Source organism: Actinia tenebrosa, unplaced genomic scaffold (genome assembly GCF_029948245.1).
Source record: "Actinia tenebrosa isolate PJP-AT-01 unplaced genomic scaffold, QUT_ActTen_1.0 PGA_scaffold13__45_contigs__length_12533684, whole genome shotgun sequence".
In the NCBI taxonomy this organism is placed as follows: domain Eukaryota; kingdom Metazoa; phylum Cnidaria; class Anthozoa; order Actiniaria; family Actiniidae; genus Actinia; species Actinia tenebrosa.
In genome coordinates, this window is record NW_028292573.1 from 747,866 (window position 1) to 766,254 (window position 18,389).

Consider the following 18,389-nt stretch of genomic DNA (forward strand, 5'->3'; position numbering starts at 1 on the left):
TTCGCAGTGTTGGTTTTTCCGGGTTGTGTTGAGAGAGATAAGTTCTTTACAATATCAAGCATGGATGACATGAAAAAACATGTGGGAAAATAACAATGATAGGTTGGCACAGAGAAATAAATAGTTCAAATCACCTTACATTTTTTAAGTTGTTGCTTTTTACCGTTACTATGGACGACAGACTTTCTCACTGCAGTCAACATGCTAATTGCACCACTAGCGCCTAGAACCCCGACCAGAAAGTTAAAACAACGAGCATTAAGATTTCTCCCCTCTCAAAGTAATGACCTTTTCAGAGAACATCTTCTTCTCCACTATAACAAGTCATTGTTTAACTCTTTCTGTTGGAGAGTAGTCATTCTCAACATTTTAGATACCGTAAAAACATAAAGGATGGGGTAATTTAGTATAAAAACCAAAGCTATTGAATCTTCTAGACTGCGAGTGGCCCAGTCCCACTTTCCCCTCCAGATCAGTAAAAACGAGTTTACAGTGTTTTGGTCCGCTTCCCCCCCCCCCCCCTGCGATTCCTGTGGATGCGCACCGCGATTGGACAAGGGAGAGGAAAAGAACGGAAAAAGGGGCAGTAATTAATTTCTACCGGTGTTGTCTGCAGCCCCTACTTTCCTCACCCTTCCCACCGCTACTCAGCTCCAATCTATGCGTGTCAACAGGAATCCCAAACACATCTGTCCCTTAATGAGTTTAGAGGAAAAGTGGGATCCCCACTCACAGACTATGGACCTCTTGGACTTTTATGTGGCTGCCAAGTACGTGAAAGCCCATTTATAGGCATGGTAATACCTGGGTAAAAACAGGAGACATGACCATACTGTACCTCCTCACCCAGAAATCATCTTTACACATGCATGGGTAATCCCCGGGTAGACAGTTGCAGACACGACATACTGTACCTCTTCACCAGAATCAATACCACATGCATGGTGTAATCCCTGGGTAGACAGTGCAGGCATGACATTACTGTACCTCTTCACACAGACCATATAACCACATGCATGGGGTATTCCCGGGGTAGACAGGGCAGCATGACACTACTTCACACAGAATCTATTACATCATGCATGGGTAATCCTGGGTAGAGCAGTGCAGGATGACATTTACTGTACCTCTTCACACAGAAATCATATTACACATGCATGGGTAATCCCTGGGGTAGGACAGTGCAGACATGACACATACTGTACATCTTCACACAGAATCATATTACACATGCATGGGTAATCCCCGGGTAGACAGTGCAGACACGACATACTGTACCTCTTCACAAAGAATCATATACACTGCATGGGTAATCCTGGGTAGACAGTGGACAGGCCACGAATACTGTACTCTTCACACAGAATCATATACACTGCATGGGTAATTTTTTTGGTTTCCCTGGGTAGGACAGTGGCAGATGAACGGACATACTGTACCTCTAACACAGAATCATATTACACATGCATGGGTAATCCTGGGTAGACAGTGCAGGCATGACATACTGTCCCCTCTTCACACATAATCATATTACAACATGGCATGGTAATCCGGGTTAGACAGTGCAGGCATGAAGTACTGTACCTCTTCACACAGAATCTATCCACATGCCGGGGTAATCCTGGGTAGACAGTGCAGACACGGCATACTGTACCTCTTCACACAGAATCATATTACACATGCATTCTGTGTGCAGCTCTCTTTAAACATTATCTTCATCACCCTTAAACATTCTCAATATCTGGATTCCTTTTTGCTTATGATTTGTTTTCTGTATAAGAGAAATGGATATGTTCAGCTAATAGAATAACTGCTTCATAAATTCCTTTGTCATAACTAATTACTTACCGTACATCATCATTTAGCTGTGCCAGGTTGGTAAGAGCCAATAGGCTTCAAACTGTGCCAAAAAACCTGGAAAACAAAACAAAAAACGTATTGGGCAAACGAATGAGCAAAAGCAAACATGAATGACAATCTATATAATTAATAGATAGTCTTACTCTCTTAGAAGGATGAAGCATCTTAATCAGAGGACGGATCAAACCAAAACTCTATAAACAAATAAAAACAAGATACTTAGATACTGGTAGAATGAGCTTCACTGTTTTAACATCGGCAAGTGAAGCTGCACTGTTTTCACATCGACATGTTTTCTTCAAGACAGATTTCAGTATCTTCAATGTAATCATCTAAATGAAGACTTTGCAAAGGATGCATATAACAGTCACTCTCAATAATATAATAAATAAAATGCACTAACTTTGTGAACCTGGAAAAGCGAACTCAGGGTTCAATGAAATGGCTATCTTAGCTAAAGCCTGAACTGCTTGGTCCATCCCCTTTTCTGTGTTCTTTTCAGCCAATGAAAGAAAGAGCCTAATAAAAGCAAGACAAAATCAAAACCAACATTTTCGTAAAATGTATTAAAACAAGAGAATCAAGTATTTACCTTAACTCCTCCCTGCTGAACAGTAATCCCACGATGTTCCTCATGTGTTTACGATACCACAAAATACTCTACAACAAGCAAGAATATCAGTTGTCATCAGATAGGTCTGCCGAGCACCTGCTGTTGTTTGTAAGAGGTTGTCTAGTACCTTGCAATCATTTCACGGCTTGCTAGACTCTCTGTGTTGCAAAGCTGGACCAGTGAAGAGACAATTCCTTCCTGAAATAAAAAAAGCACCGTTATGTTATAACATTTAGTGTGCTGCTGTCCATCAAGTGAACAAACCTACCTTAACAAGTATGTCAATGCGCCTTTTAACATATTCTTCACCATCCTGTTTGAAAACACCACAATGATTTAATGAATACTAAAAAAACGTCATTAAATGAACATAATAAGGTCAAGCCACTAATACCCTTTTCCGCCAGCTTTGGCATTTTGACTTTTGCAAATTCACCCAGTTTTTTCATCTCGTCAGGGATTTCAGGCTTGTCAAAGGTGTTGGTGAGGTTAACAAGAGTTTGACAAACTCCATACAATAGAGAACTGTCTTCACACTACAAGACATCAAACACCTATCATTTAATTGATCATACACTTGTTCCTCCCTTATTTCCTTCATTCGTCTGTCCATCCCTTACTTCCATCATTATATTCATTTGCATGAAGCAAACATTATATATCTAACCTTGGTGAGGTCAATCAAAGCATGTAAGGCTGTATTGTCATTAATAAACTCTTCCTGCAAAAAGAACTCTGCTGTAAGAAACACACTAGTAGTTAACCAATTATGACAGTGTGATGGGACAGTGGGATGGTACAGTGGGATTGGACAGTGTTATGGGACAGTGGGCTGGGACAGTGGGATGGGACAGTGTGATGGGACAGTGGGATGGGACAGTGAGATGGGACAGTGTGATGGGACTGTGGGATGGGACAGTGGGATGGGACAGTGAGATGGGACAGTGTGATGGGACAGTGGGATAGGACAGTGGGATCGGACAGTGTGATAGGACAGTGTGATGGGACAGTGGGATGGGGGCAGTGGGATGGGACAGTGGGCTGGGACAGGGGGATGGGACATTGTGATGGGACAGTGGGATGGGACAGTGGGATGGGACAGTGGGATGGGACAGTGGGATGGTATAGTGGGATGGGACAGTGTGATGGGACAGTGGGATAGGACAGTGTGATGGGACAGTGTGATGAGACAGTGGGATAGGACAGTGGGATGGGAAAATTAACAGTAAGTAACAGAATATAATCCACCTTTACTTCAGCATCCATGGAAAGAAACGATAAACCCTCAGCAGCCCACTTACGAAGTTCCATCTCATTTTTAGATTTGGTCAAAAATCTGATCAATACAAATAGTTACATTTTCTTAGATGGCAGAAGAGCAATTGTCACAACCAAAACTGTCTTGCTACATATACAGAGCTTACCCTTGAACTGATTTGTAAAGTTTTAATGTAGCCCCTTCAGCAAAGGTTTGATCTTCTGCTGATCCACCTCCTGTAGTACCTAGCTTACACAATCCCTAACACATATTGAACATCATTACATCATTGATTATACACAATAACAGTCAACCATCACTTGCCCTTAGCACAAGGGAATAAGAAGAGAAATTAAAAACTACTATAAAAAGTTTGCCTTTATATTTTGATGTTTTGGATGTTAGTCCTTTGCCAGTGAGTAAATACTTCATGTACCCGTACACTGTAAAATTACTCTGAAGAAGAAATAATGTATCCTAAAAGTCAGAATATAGTGACAAACTTATTTACACTGTGTTCAAGTTTCCCTCTAATTCAATTGTTGTATTCAACACACCAACACAGTCCCAACAACTAGTAACCACTAGTCATTCTTATTCACTTGTTGTATTCAACACACCAACACAGTCCCAACTAGTAACCACTAGCCATCCTTATTCACTTGTTGTATTCAACACACCAACACAGTCCCAACTAGTAACTATTAACCATTCTTATTCACTTGTTGTATTCAACACACCAATAATGCTGTCCCAAATAGTAACCACTAGTCATTCTTATTCACTTGTTGTATTCAACACACCAACACAGTCCCAACTAGTAACCACTAGTCATTCTTATTCACTTATTGTATTCAACACACCAACACAGTCCCAACTAGTAACCACTAGTCATTCTTATTCACTTGTTGTATTCAACACACCAACACAGTCCCAACTAGTAACCACTAGTCATTCTTATTCACTTGTTGTATTCAAAGCACCAATGCTGTCCCAAATAGTAATCGTTAGTCATTATCAGCTTACCACAAGAGCTCGTACACGCACTCGATCATTCTTCAAGTGGTACAAATGTTTGAGGGACGCCAAACCCTTGATTTTTAAAAACACAGTATATCTATTAGCAATCACTTCAATATATAAGTAGCAGCAATATCAAACGAAATATTCTTTTGTTCTTTAAATGGAAAACGTTTTCATTATGACCAGCCAATTGCAACATACCGTATTTACTTGTTTGAGCGCTGCAGCGCTTATTACACCTTTTGGTTTTCATATGCAGTGTTAATTTGGGGGCGGAGTTTATTTGAGAGTGGCACTTATGTTTAAAAAATGCTATTACCATATACATGATGTGTAACCAATGATTTTTAAAAAGTGAATATGAACATTTAAAAAACAAAAAATACCATGGCATGGTTTTCATGATATGGAACTTAGCAACTTGCTGGATAGTACAGCAACAATACACTAAGTCTTACTAACAACAATGATTTACATACTGCTTCTCCTAGTGTTGAGCACAGGGTCTTGTCTGATGTTGCTAAGGCCAGAGTTTCAGCAGCCACAATCTGATAACACAACATAAACATAAAAATACAATACATGTACAAAAGATCATGCTCCATTTTCAGGGGGCACACAATATGATTGATTATGAGGGACCATTCCTTTGTTATTTATTGGCTTTAAGTGAATTCAAGTCCTTACTTGTTTACACTATACTAATATACCAGGTCTGATTAAAAATGACTTGTATTTTAATATCAAGTGGTGATAGGGTTAGGGTTAATGTTGGTATTTAAGTCAACTGATGCCTGTGTACCTGTATTTCCAAGCCTTCTTTGGTACTCAGAGCAACGATAAGGTTTGTTATCTCATCTGATTTCAGTAAAGAAGAGGCACTTTCTTGACATCCCTAAACAACCAAACAAAGACAATATCCTGATATACATGTGCTGCATATGATGAAGTAAACCATCTAGTAAATAAATATGAACAAATGTTCACAAGAGGTCAAGGTGATGAAGAATGGTGTGAAGGATACAAGCTACATGTAACAAGAAAGTATTTGACTTACTTGAATCAAAGCACAGAGAGCTGTGCAACCTTCAATATGACTCTGGACATTTGTTTGCTTCATGAACTTCCTACATACAACAGTTAACACCCAGATATCAGCTGATAAAGACTAAAATAATTACACAGCTTTAAATAAACGGCTTACTGTATGATCTTACATTATTACTGCTTCCACATCACTAGTAAATGAACCTCTATTCTTATCATCATGTCTAAAGAAGGAAAGAAAAACAATTCATAATAAAGAACATCAGTCTAGAAACTGTTTTCAGAAAGCTGTGACATACAAGAATAGTTAAATATAACAACTGTTATCACTTTATAACCCAATGGCTGCATTGATTAAAAATATGCATAATTGTAATATGCAGTTGACACTGCAATAAATACTACTTCAGACATCTAGGTAAGTAATAACTGGCTTATTCATTACAGGTCACTTATCTGTCATTGGACAATATTGTACTAACCCTACTGAGTCCCAGGTAGAGGCTAACAAGACTGATCTGTCATTGGACAATATCGTACTAACCCTACTGAGTCCCAGCTAGAGGCTAACAAGACTGATCTGTCATTGGACAATATTGTACTAACCCTAATGAGTCCCAGGTAGAGGCTAACAAGACTCATGATCTGTCATTGGACAATATTGTACTAATCCTAATGAGTCCCAGGTAGAGGCTAACAAGACTGATCTGTCATTGGACAATATTGTACTAACCCTAATGAGTCCCAGGTAGAGGCTAACAAGACTCATGATCTGTCATTGGACAATATTGTACTAACCCTAATGAGTCCCAGGTAGAGGCTAACAAGACTCATGATCTGTCATTGGACAATATTGTACTAACCCTAATGAGTCCCAGGTAGAGGCTAACAAGACTCATGATCTGTCATTGGACAATATTGTACTAACCCTAATGAGTCCCAGGTAGAGGCTAACAAGACTCATGATCTGTCATTGGACAATATTGTACTAACCCTAATGAGTCCCAGGTAGAGGCTAACAAGACTCATGATCTGTCATTGGACAATATTGTACTAACCCTAATGAGTCCCAGGTAGAGGCTAACAAGACTCATGATCTGTCATTGGACAATATTGTACTAACCCTAATGAGTCCCAGGTAGAGGCTAACAAGACTGATCTGTCATTGGACAATATTGTACTAACCCTAATGAGTCCCAGGTAGAGGCTAACAAGACTGAAATGTGCATTCTGGTGTTTTCAGACACTTGAAGGGTTCTCTTATCTTCTGATAGAAGAGGGGCTGCCATAGCAGCAACCTCCAACACAAGTGCTAGCCCTAGAAAACCAGACAACATATGCTATTCAACTGACATGCTATTCCTGATTGACAGGGAACACCTTTCAGGACTACAGTACATTATAATAACAATATATGGTAACTAGCATAACAATGATGACATAAAATTGATCACTGCAAACCAACCTTTCATCTCCATAAACATCAAAACTAGCAGTTTGTTCTTTGGAAAGGTTTTAACGAAGGCATCAATACATTCATCACGACAAACTGCTGTCACCCTGTGGTTAAGATAAATAAAATTGTACATTGATGGATGTAATATTGGGTAGTTTCAGCCTAATTGTGATATTGGGGTACCTGTGGCTATGATAAAACAGCCTTCAAATCCACGCCTCCATTTGGAGACCACTTTCGACACCACATGTCAAGATAGCAGCTTTAAGATTGTTTTTTAATATCCACAGCTAGGTAACTTAAAATTACATTGATCATTATCACTTATTAAAAAAAACTTATATTCTTATAAACTTACTTTTCATTTCTGATTGCCAGCAACAAATGACTGACAATGGCCTTATTTTCATCTTCATTCACTGGTAAAACAAACCAAACAGAATAAAAGATGAGTAACAGTCTGTAATGTAGCTTGGTTCTACTGATCAATATAATATATAACAATAATACATGGTGGTACCTAGTTTAAAGGGCAGTGGAGGGCTGTATCCTTTGGTGTTATACCATTGCTTTAAATCATCAGTCAAGGTAGGCATGTCTGAGAGTGAATCTAGTGCTGCATGTAGAACAGCAACAGTTGCTTTACATACATCTGCCGATGGCTAAAACAAATCCAATGATTTGTTATGAATACTTTGATGAAGCTTAAACTAGCTTTAGTTAGTTAACTGGAGTCCAAATGCAACCATACTCCTATGATGTTGTTAAGAAGGTAACAAGGGAACATCAAACTTACTGACTCCAAAAATGCAGAACATTTTTCCATGGTCACTTGATGTAATACGGCAGAGGCCTGACAAAAAACCAAAATGACTTCAATAAACAAATGAAAATACTTCTTCTGACCTGTTATCAAGAGATGGTGTGGTTAAAAAGTCACAGCATAAGACTAATAATTAATATATATCAATGACCTACCCTTGAGGAAGACTTTGTACAAAGTCCCTTCAACACTAATAATCCAGCCACAATCTGTTCTTCTGAGTTGGTATTCAATAAGCTGATAATCTGCTTGACTCCCTCTCCTGGACATATAATAAAACGTCAAATGCTAGCCAACAACATCAGCTCATTTGTATTGCTTGAAAAAGCACAAAATTTGCTGATTGTGATAGGGGAAGGGATTGGGAAAATCTAAGTTAGACAATCTCATCATTGACTACTGTATGCAAAATGAAACCAGAGGAGGTTTCTTGCATATTGGGGATATTTTGGACAAAAAAGAGTAAAAAAAGCATCCTGAATCCAAATCCCAAACTAGGGGGGGGGGGGGGGGGCTCCCTCTAGATCAACCCATGATATAATTTTGTATAATTGTATACTTGTATTGTATTGTATATAATTTTGTTTACCTCCTTGAAAGATAACTAAATGGGGGGACTATAACCCCATTACCTCCCCCTCTAAAACTTGTCATTTCTAATCACCACCACAAAGTACAGCAGTGGCACAGCTCAACAGGGTTGAACTGAAAGCATGTGAAGGCACCTCTAGCAGCCACTATACAGTCCATGTTTGATCCTGGAGCACAGCTCTAACCAGTTTGAATTAGTCCGGGTTGATTTAAGAGGAGGGAGGAAAAACTGGAGGGCTGAAAAAACCCTCAGAGTCACAAACAGAACCAACCAGTTCAGCTCACATGGGGTGACTAGGATTTGAACGCTGGACCTCAGAGGTGAGTAGAGTGCGTTTTACAACCTCTCATAATAAAACTTTACCTACTTGAAAGCTAACTTAAAGGAGGCACCAGGACCCCATTAACCCTCCCTCTAAATCCACCGATTATAACATTTTGTTTACCTCCTTGAAAGATCTTTTGTGCACCAGCTTCTTCCTTGGACAGGATTACTAAATTCTTCAACGCCTGGACAAAGAGACAACTTGATTTCAGTATTATACTTTGTATGACTTGCATAGACTTGAACCCCAGGAGGTCATGGTTCAAGCCTCAGAAGCTGGACTTACAATCAAAGTCTTAAAATATTTGAGCAAAAGTTGCTGCTTTTACTCTAAATCCTTTTTAATGCAAATGGTTAGACCTTCACAGTGGCTCGGATGACCATGTGAAATGGCAATCCTGTCTCACATAGAGATGTTAACGTGGAGGGCCACAAGTTTATCAGTGCTAAGTTGGCAACTGTCAAATGTCACCTGTCTCTATATTGTATGTATTATATATTATTTGTGAGCCATCAGGTGAGCAGCAACACTAAACTTGTGGTCTTCCTGTGTTACAGATGCTAGCTAAAATCTCGATTTGAGAAATTTCGTGTTGGTTTGTGGAGATGTTCTTCATATGTGTAACAACAAGCATACATGAATTATCCCGGGGGGGGGGGGGGGGGGGGGGGGGGGGGACTCTGGGAAAACAGTACCGGGGATGCTCGTCGTATCTCATAGGGTAAACATTCGCGATTTGGTATCTTTTAGGGTGTTAAATGCAAATTTTTGAAAACCAGCATTTTCTGGTATCTCTTAGGGTGTCGGAAAAGGAGAGAAGCATGCATTGGTATGGCTTATCCTAGGCGCTTTTAATATTATTTGTTGTGGTATCTCTTAGGGGTTAAAAATCATTCAGCCACGCCTTTTTTTTAAAACTTCCGGTATCTTTTATGGGTCTTTTTGAAAATTTCCGACGAGCATCCCCGGTAACTTTTTTACGGGGTCCCCCCCCCCCCCCCGGGTGAATTATAGCTAAACATGACTATGAATGAGCTTACAAAAATAATGATTAATTAACACTATATTATGGTGATATCTATTTCACGGGTTGATACTAATGATTACTACAGCTTGCAGCATTTCACTTTTTATTAGAAACAACTAGTATATGTATATAGTAGGACAAAAACATACCTTCTTTTTTCTTTCTTCTGTATCTTTGTCTCCAAATAATGATGTAAACATCTCACTCACCAAACCATCTGTGGTTCTCACTTTTTCAGACTTTAATGAACACAGTTAAATGTATTAATCTAATGATACTGGTCATGTTGTCTCCTCTATAGATTTGACTTCTATTTACCTTAAGGACATTATTTCATTTATTATATAGAAAATGATCATAACTTCTCATCAAGAATAGATGACTTGCATTAACAGGCCAAGTGAGGCTATAGCTACCCTCTCAAAACAAGCAGTGTTGTCAAAACAAACTTGGGAAAATGCACTAGACGGCAACAGCTTACCAGCCAACACTTTTCATAAAGCATTCCATCCCTCTTGCTAATATTGAGATAACATTGACATTAACCAGTTGTTAGTTTTAGCCTTGGTCTGATGATGTCACAATAATGTACAGCAGAAAAACTAACCTTAGCTTGCAACTGTGAACCAAGTCTTCTTAACACTACTTGAAAAGATGAGTTCTGAGAAACATTACAATCAGATGAAAGTATCAACCTAATTTCTGGTATATATTCAATGCCTCATAGCGCTATACTGTATTATCGTTTATCAAATAACAAATCAATGCAAAGCAAGAATACAAGCAGTGAATTAATCTGGTGTATTTTACCTTACGCTCAATCCTTGTCAGAGTGTGAATGTCTTTAAATGCTTCTTCTAATCTGCCAAGATGCTCTAGTGCTTGACACCTTCTGTACAAGGCCTTCGAATCATTTACTAATACTTCTAACGCTGTGAGAAAGAAGATGATGTAACATGCTAAATAAACTGTACATGTATTCCCCCTGTGAGTTGCTTTTAAGTTAGCCTCCCTTGTACATGTAAGTATCATTTGTGATTCTAAGGTTCACCCAGCTCAGGCCCTCATCACCAACATCCATTAGTTTGATAAGATTGATTTTTGGTTTATTTTGTTTTGGATTTCCTAACACTATATATAAACACTTTAAAATTCCAACAGTAATCACTGCTTATGTTTTCCACAGCTTATCAGACGATTGTCTGGCAGTGTAGACAAGGGTTATTTGATTGGTTAATGTGATGTTTTTTATTCTTTCTACTATAGTAATACAACTTACCATTTGTACAATCTTCTACTGTATCTTCATAATTTTCCTGTTGAATTAATTAAATCATATCACGCTCACATTTGACTAGCATTATCTACATGAATCATCACTCATCTGAGCTAGCCATGCAGGTAATTGTTAGTTATGTCATCACTGGAAGCATAACAGGTCTAGACTTTGTTCTGAGGAATTGTACATTTTTTATCAGGGAAAGGGTTAGGGCTTCAGAGGAGAGGGTTATCAGTGAAAATTTGAATTTTCATTTTCATTTTGACCAAAGCTCAGTTCTCTTCTTGATTTAATAGGAGGGTCATGAACTTCTTACTGAAGGAAAAGGGTGGAGGCCACAACCAAATTACTGCAATGCCCCTAGCTCCCCCCCCCCCCCCCCCCCACCCCAACAAAAAAACTGTACCTTTGTTAATCATTTTGTATAAAAACCTGCATAAAATAGTTTCAATACCCATGAATCTGTTGATCAATACTCACCAGTTTCAAGTGACAAGCTGCCCTGTTTTTCAATACTGTTGCTTTATCTTGCAGTCTTTCTTTATCTTTGTCGCCAGATGAGTACAAATTCAGTGCTTTGGTGTAATTCACTAATGCTGCTTCATAATCACCTTTCTTAAAGTAATCATTACCTTCCTCCTTGAGTGCAAGGGCATTCTGGTGAAATTCCTTATAACAGAGCATATCATCAGGTAAATTTCACAGTGGATATGATTGTATATAATTTTATGTACAGCACTGTATGTGCACGTCATCTACTGTAAGGGGAATATAATTCCACATGGGAATATACATGTTCATATTGTAGAATACATCTATCCTTTAGTTTAATCTTCGTAGAAAATTACACTTAGAATATTTTTAAGCTTACTTATCAACGTGAAAATAATCTTTCTGAACAAAGCTTACACAAGTGATTGGTTCCCCCGAGAATGCAGGCAAAGACACCGGCATATATTAATCTATTGGCAGAGAATGAAAAACAGACAGACAGCATCACAGTAAGCATGTATGTGTGTGTATTAATGTTGTTCTGTTATACTAGGCCTGTTCTAAGACCAACACCCTTAACATACCACAACATAACATTAACTTACCTCAGCCATCAATTACCGAATATTAAACTCCTTTAGGTCTAGTATCTTGTTATTTAGCGGCAATCAGTAGTGAATCCACCCAGTTTTTCAATACATTCTTCTTTCGTTCTTCTTCAAATCTTCACAAACTTCTTCCTACGAGCCCGCATCTCAATCTGTCAGCAGTATTCATAACATGAGCCCACGATCAGTTCAGCATGTTTGTTCATAAATAGATGCGTGCGCCCTTTGTTTACATCAGACATCTGTCAAAAAAAATGGCGGAAGGGTCAGAGGAAGGAGGTTCGATGGATGGATCAAGTAATACTATCACATCCAGCCGATCCTCACCTCCAAGCTCACCCATTAAATACTCTAGATCTGGCCAGACGGTACGAATACCTGTTACTAGAATACGATGTGGAAAATGGGATATTCGCAGTGAAGAAAGATGGCTAGAATACACACCTTCTTGTACCTCTTTAAAAATAGTCTTCCATGACCGACAACACTTTGATCACGAAGAATGTAAATTATTTTACTTGGACGATATATCTGCCGCTGATCTGAGGATTACTACTAAGTTTGGGTGCCTGGATGCAATGAACTGCGTATTAACCTTAGAATGTATGAGAAAAATAGAAATCTCGGGAAGCGATCAAGACATCAGCTGTGTTGATGCTCTAGTGGCAGAACTAACATTCCATGTTAACTACACTGGGCAAGTTCGAGACATTATGCGATCTCTTAGACAAGCAAAGATAACTGCGGATGCTGAAACTCTTGATCAAAACGAACACGAATTGCTGGATTACAACAGCTCCAAACTACGCGAGGGACTCCCAGACTGGGTTCAGTACATTCCCATTAAAGTGTACACACCCTTTGTCCGGGGAACCATCGAGTTTGTTCTTACTTTCTATACCATTTTTTCAATTCTGTGGGCCTTATGGCAACTATATCGCCATGTAGATTTTATACGAGCTTATGTTCGCCCGGTCATCGATATGCTTATTTTTCAGATCAAATCTCTGGAGAAGTTCATTCAAGTAGCTAATACCGTGTTTGAGGAATTCACCAAGCAATGGCTTGCATACCTAAAACCAGTTTATGTTATCATTTCTTCCTTTGCTACGCCTTTGGTTGCATGCGGTCAACAATTGTTCTCAGCACTATCCAGTTTATTAGATGTAGTCAGAGTCACCTTTCAGCCGTTCATCAGCATATTTCAACCGTGTTTTCATGTGTTGGGAATTATTTTTATCAAAGCACCAACAGCCGTTCTGAAGCCCATGTACGATATATTTACTACAGTATGGTCTGTTGTGCGTGATTTACTTGGACAAATGCTATATTCTTCACGAATTGTTGAATTTATCAAGACCTTTTTCCAAACGCTTGGAGAATTTTTTGAAAGGAGCGTAAGACTGGACCCTCTAAGAGCTCAATTGATTCTTATGAGGTCTAATGTTCTGAACAGTGGAAAGGCTGTTGGTCTTGGAATGGTGTATATCTACAAAACCATTGAAAGAAGGGTGTGGCTTGTTTTTAGGAGAACACCTGATGACAAAGAAGACTGACTTTTCATTTATTACAAATGTAACCCACAAATTGCCTCAACCAAAGAAAATATTTATTTTTTAAATTATTGCAACATTAAAAACTGGGCAGGGTTTTACATCCATCTAAAAGAAAACTTGAAAGTTACATGTATATGAATATGTGGTTAAGCAAATGAGTGTGGAAAAAAAACATGAATAAATTCTGCTCTGTTGATGACTGATTTACTTGACTGTATTGCTATTACTGATAATACTCTGAATATTTTCAAGGTCCTTTCCTTCTAAAATATATCCATTACATGCTCCAACCTGACCGGGTCTTGTTGATATTTTAGCTGAAACAAATAATTCATCGCATGTTATTGTAAAATAATCATCAGCTGACACAATCGTGATGAATTGTTAATGAATCTTTAAAGAAATGGTTTTGAATCAGCAAATTAAAAGGCATTTACCATATAATACATCTTCATTTAGTAATTTTATGTTATTGTTGTCTTGAGAGGATTGTAGTTTTTCCTGTGGAACAATTAAAAATTTCATTCACAGAATGCTAAGCTACTAAAATAAATAACAATGTAAGGGTAGCATAGCAGTAAAATGTTTTTCACCACCGCGTCCTACATGTTAGGTTTCTTGTTTGATTTCTGTCAGAAACAGGGCAGAATGAATAGCATTTGTTTGATGCAGTTGTCTTCCACCATAAAATCAACATTGAGTATCAACATGTACATGTTGTACAAACAGAATACAGCTATTTTTGAAAAAGGTTGGTGAAGGATTTGTTGCATGTTGCTTACTAAGCTTACATTCATATCTAAATAGAATCAGCACAGAAGAAAATATGCCAGAAAACGTACAGACAAAATTTGGTAAAATTTTATATTGTTGTGACCTTTCACTGATTGAATTCACATCACCCATAGTGCTTTTCAGGCTTGGTTATGTCATTTCTTTACACCAAAGTTGAAATTATAAATAACTTGTACGTTCGACTACAATCAATCATTCACAAGCTTTCAAATCAATACCTCATTGTGCTGTTCTTTGTGCGCTTCATACCTGTAAGTATCAATATTTAAACACTCAGAAGACATGCAGCTACATAAGAAAACTCCAACAATCAAAGGACTATTAGACAAAAAGAAAAAAAAAAAGAAAACTACGCAAAATATTACACTATATTGTCCAGTAATATATCTTAATAAAGTGCAGACAATGGAGAAAGACTGATTACTTTGTTCTATACCCACCATGTTTTAAAGGGATTTGCATCTATTTGAACAATGCTTCCTTTGACAATGACATTTTTATGGACATGCTGTTTGTTTGCATAGCTGTGAATTACACTAACAATTGGTGTCTCCAGGTCCACACCTTTAGGATAAGAATGGAAATATTGGTTTAAAAAATAGATTTATTGTTTAGTTCTGTAAGATAAGCCAAGTAAGCTGACCTATTGGTATTTCTAGTCGCAGGTCAATGCCTTTGGAACAACAATCCATTGGAATAATAATACTTCAGGGGAGGCATGGATGGAATCCAATAATTTCTACCCACTCATCTCAAAATCAGTGGCCCAGGGTCATAGACTGTGTAGTGGTTGCCACAGGCACCTTCACATGCTTTTAGTTCAATCCCTTTGAGCTGCACCACTGCTGTACTTGTGGCATGCAGTGATAAGACAGTGATGACTTTAACAAGTTTTTTGGAGTGTATTCCAAAATATTTTTTTGCTGATTGTTTAGAAATTCAAAGAAAACTTCAAAAAGTAAACTTCAGAAAGGTTTTGGTACTAGTTTACAGAAGATGTCCTCATCCTCATTGTACAGATTTTTAAAGGGGTTGGCAAAGTGTCCTACCAAGTGAATCCCATGTGAAGCAGCCCTTGTTAATCCTCAATGCTTTCAACTTTCTGTGGCCTCCAAATGCTTTTCTGTCTTTAATTTTTTCTGGAAGATTATGATCGATCTAAAAATAAGCAAAATAAATTAATAATATTAAATCTAAGGTCATGTAACTTATAAAAAGAAAAAGAAAAAGTATTTTCAAACTGTCAATTTAAGATTTGTCAGGAAATCCAAAACTCCTAAAGAACATTTTCTCGATGGAAGATGGGCTGGATTGCAGAGGGGGAAGGGGGAGGGAAAGCAAAAAATATAATACTATCAAAAACACCTGGGCAACGCATAAAATAAAGCTGTAATAACACATAGTGACACATAGGTGGTGTGAAATATGGTTAAATGAACTGAATAATCCAGAGAACTATTTTATGCACAAGTGAACTTTTAAAATGCCGAAGTAATAGTCCAGTCTTCATTCCCATTTCTCCTACTTCCACTTAATTAAAATTTTGGTTGTCAAACAGAAGACTATGTGTGACACCAAGGCTGATCCCTATATGTAGTTGCCCTGGATATCTTTTCCAATCCTTTTGATCCCTATAGCTCTCTAATAAGACTTCATACTCACCATTATGAGCTCAAATATCCCTCTAATCTCAAATACTGGTATCTTGTATCCCCACAGGTAGCCCAAGCTTGGTTTCTGGGGTGTCCTGTTATAAGGAAATGTATGGGGATTTATCAAAAATTTCAATAAAATCATTGAAACGTGAAATAAAGCCTCGAAATTTTACCAGATCATTGATAAATAGCACTTCTTTCGCCCTGCGTGGTTATTTTTTTGAATTTAGCCCATTTTAAGACTTTTATCCCCACCAGTAAGAAATAAGAGAAGGTTGGAAACTCGAGTCCCAAAAGCGAACCAAGACGAAGAAAGACTGTATCCAAATCTAACCCGCATTTACGATACGAAGACTTCCGGCTTGACCTCGGGTCGGTTGCTGAAAGAAATCCGTTGAACTGGTGTACAGTGAGCTCCAAGTACGGGTCAGAACAAGTGAGGTAGTATGTGAATACAGGCAAATTTCATGGCTTAAAGACGCAAAGACTAATCTCTAATGCGACTTTCTCGGTTCTATAGGGATGTGAGAGAAGGGTCATGACTAAAATTTGGTGCTGGAAAGAAAATTCGAAGACGTACAAGGTTTCAAAGACTCGTGATGGTTTGCTTTTGGGACTCGAGTTTCCAACCTTCTCTTATTTCTTACTGGTGGGGGAAAAAATCTTAAAACGGGCTAAATTCAAAAAATAACCATGCAGAGCGAAAGAAGTGCTATTTATCAATGATCGGGTAAAATGTTGAGGCTTTATTTCACGTTTCAATGATTTTATTGAAATTTTTGATGAATCCCCATACATTTCCTTATAACAGGACACCACAGAAACCAAGCTTGGGCTACCTGTGGTATCCCTAATATTTTTTCCATTTCCTTCATACCTGATAAGTGCCTTGTTGTCAGGAGGGAGGGGTGGGTAGGGAGGGGTATTACTACTGATGTAATTTACCCTTGTATTAGCAGGATGTCTTTTCGTTCTCCAGAAACTCTTTGGTCGTCCACCTTGCAACATCACTAAAACAATATTAAACAAGACCTCATTGATAGTCGGTGTTCGGTTCAAATAAAAACAAACAATCAAATATTTATAACCGTGTGGCTATAGAACTAGACACTAGAATGAAGAGATAAACTAACAAGGTGACGTACCAGAAGTGTGTAGAGTTCTTGTTGACTGTAGTACTGGATGAAGGGTTGTACATGCTGATGTATTAACAATATTAGTGTTAATCTTTACTCAATATATATCCTGATCACATTAAATCTATACCTGGTACTCTTTGGAACAGTTTGAAAGCAGAAAGAGACGTTGCTAACGCCTCCACGTTCTTCACCAATGCCGCCGCCATATTGGATCGTGGCCGTGAGTGGACTGGCGGCTAACTATTATGATATATAAAGAGGAGGGGATGGGAGGGGAGGTAAAGTAAAACCGCTTCGACGTTGAATCAGTTTATCAGAGTCTATCCTAGAATCATAGTATGAATGCTTCGCTCAAATCTCGTCGTTTGTAGGGCGCTTTATTCATTTGACTTTTATTGTTAAAAATAAAAGTCAAATAAATAAAAAAAAAGCTTAGACCACAGGGAGCCCAATTTAGACAATAGTGCCAAACTAAAATAAAACCCGAAAAATATTTCATTTATCGAACAAAATAGGTTAGACTAAGGTCTTATCTTTACACAAGCCTAACCTAATGACATTAAAGAAGACCGCCTTGCTATCTACTGTTTCAATTAGGTTCGGCTCATGTGAAGTTCGACGTTTGACCTGAGCCAAAGAGCTAGTCTAAGAAATTGTGCTCAATAATGCAAACGAACAGAAAATTCAAAAACACACTGAACATTTTTTTCGCGCGCCCATTCTCTTTCCCAAAGCCCGTCTGGCAACTAGCGCATCTGTGGGGACGAGAATGTCGCGCACCTTAATTTGTTTTCCTATATAATTCCTCTATCATGATGGTTGCCCTATAAGTTGTTATCAATAG

The 18,389-nt window shown here is 38.2% G+C and overlaps 3 protein-coding genes across 3 annotated transcripts; 1 reads left to right on the top strand and 2 right to left on the bottom strand.

Annotated features, from left to right (window-relative positions):
* Positions 1 to 1,699: 1,699 nt before the first annotated feature.
* Positions 1,700 to 12,651, bottom strand: LOC116306886 (protein unc-45 homolog B). The gene is given in 28 exon segments (XM_089029144.1): positions 1,700 to 1,768; positions 2,001 to 2,051; positions 2,450 to 2,497; positions 2,499 to 2,517; positions 2,598 to 2,668; positions 2,739 to 2,785; positions 2,868 to 3,006; positions 3,138 to 3,191; positions 3,719 to 3,806; positions 3,895 to 3,989; positions 4,755 to 4,820; positions 5,231 to 5,299; positions 5,554 to 5,646; positions 5,809 to 5,878; positions 5,969 to 6,022; positions 6,984 to 7,116; positions 7,264 to 7,358; positions 7,613 to 7,673; positions 7,775 to 7,916; positions 8,051 to 8,107; positions 8,233 to 8,339; positions 9,115 to 9,178; positions 10,171 to 10,260; positions 10,629 to 10,682; positions 10,832 to 10,953; positions 11,301 to 11,337; positions 11,781 to 11,969; positions 12,398 to 12,651. Coding segments are annotated over 28 exon segments (2,193 nt in total). The 5' UTR covers positions 12,407 to 12,651.
* On the top strand, positions 12,635 to 14,159 carry LOC148911544 (uncharacterized). The gene has a single exon (XM_089029213.1). It carries the CDS (start codon positions 12,655 to 12,657, stop codon positions 13,954 to 13,956), a length of 1,302 nt encoding a protein of 433 aa, XP_088885339.1. The 5' UTR covers positions 12,635 to 12,654; the 3' UTR covers positions 13,957 to 14,159.
* LOC116306889 (uncharacterized) lies at positions 13,993 to 17,759 on the bottom strand. Its single transcript, XM_031717020.2, has 8 exons — positions 17,673 to 17,759; positions 17,552 to 17,605; positions 17,352 to 17,416; positions 15,801 to 15,909; positions 15,192 to 15,315; positions 14,970 to 15,000; positions 14,394 to 14,457; positions 13,993 to 14,273 (listed from the first exon to the last, which is right to left on the bottom strand). Exons 1-8 carry the CDS (start codon positions 17,749 to 17,751, stop codon positions 14,161 to 14,163), a joined length of 639 nt encoding a protein of 212 aa, XP_031572880.2. The 5' UTR covers positions 17,752 to 17,759; the 3' UTR covers positions 13,993 to 14,160.
* Positions 17,760 to 18,389: the final 630 nt, after the last annotated feature.

Excerpts from the sequence above, each read along its gene's own strand:
- LOC148911544 (XM_089029213.1), top strand. The coding sequence starts at position 12,655 with ATGGCGGAAGGGTCAGAGGAAGGAGGTTCGATGGATGGATCAAGTAAT.
- LOC116306889 (XM_031717020.2), bottom strand. The coding sequence starts at position 17,751 with ATGGCGGCGGCATTGGTGAAGAACGTGGAGGCGTTAGCAACGTCTCTT. Across the intron at positions 15,316-15,800 it reads CTTCACATGGGATTCACTTG|GTGTGGACCTGGAGACACCA; the intron begins GTAGGACACTTT and ends CTTATCCTAAAG. Across the intron at positions 14,458-14,969 it reads ACAAAGAACAGCACAATGAG|GAAAAACTACAATCCTCTCA; the intron begins GTATTGATTTGA and ends ATTGTTCCACAG.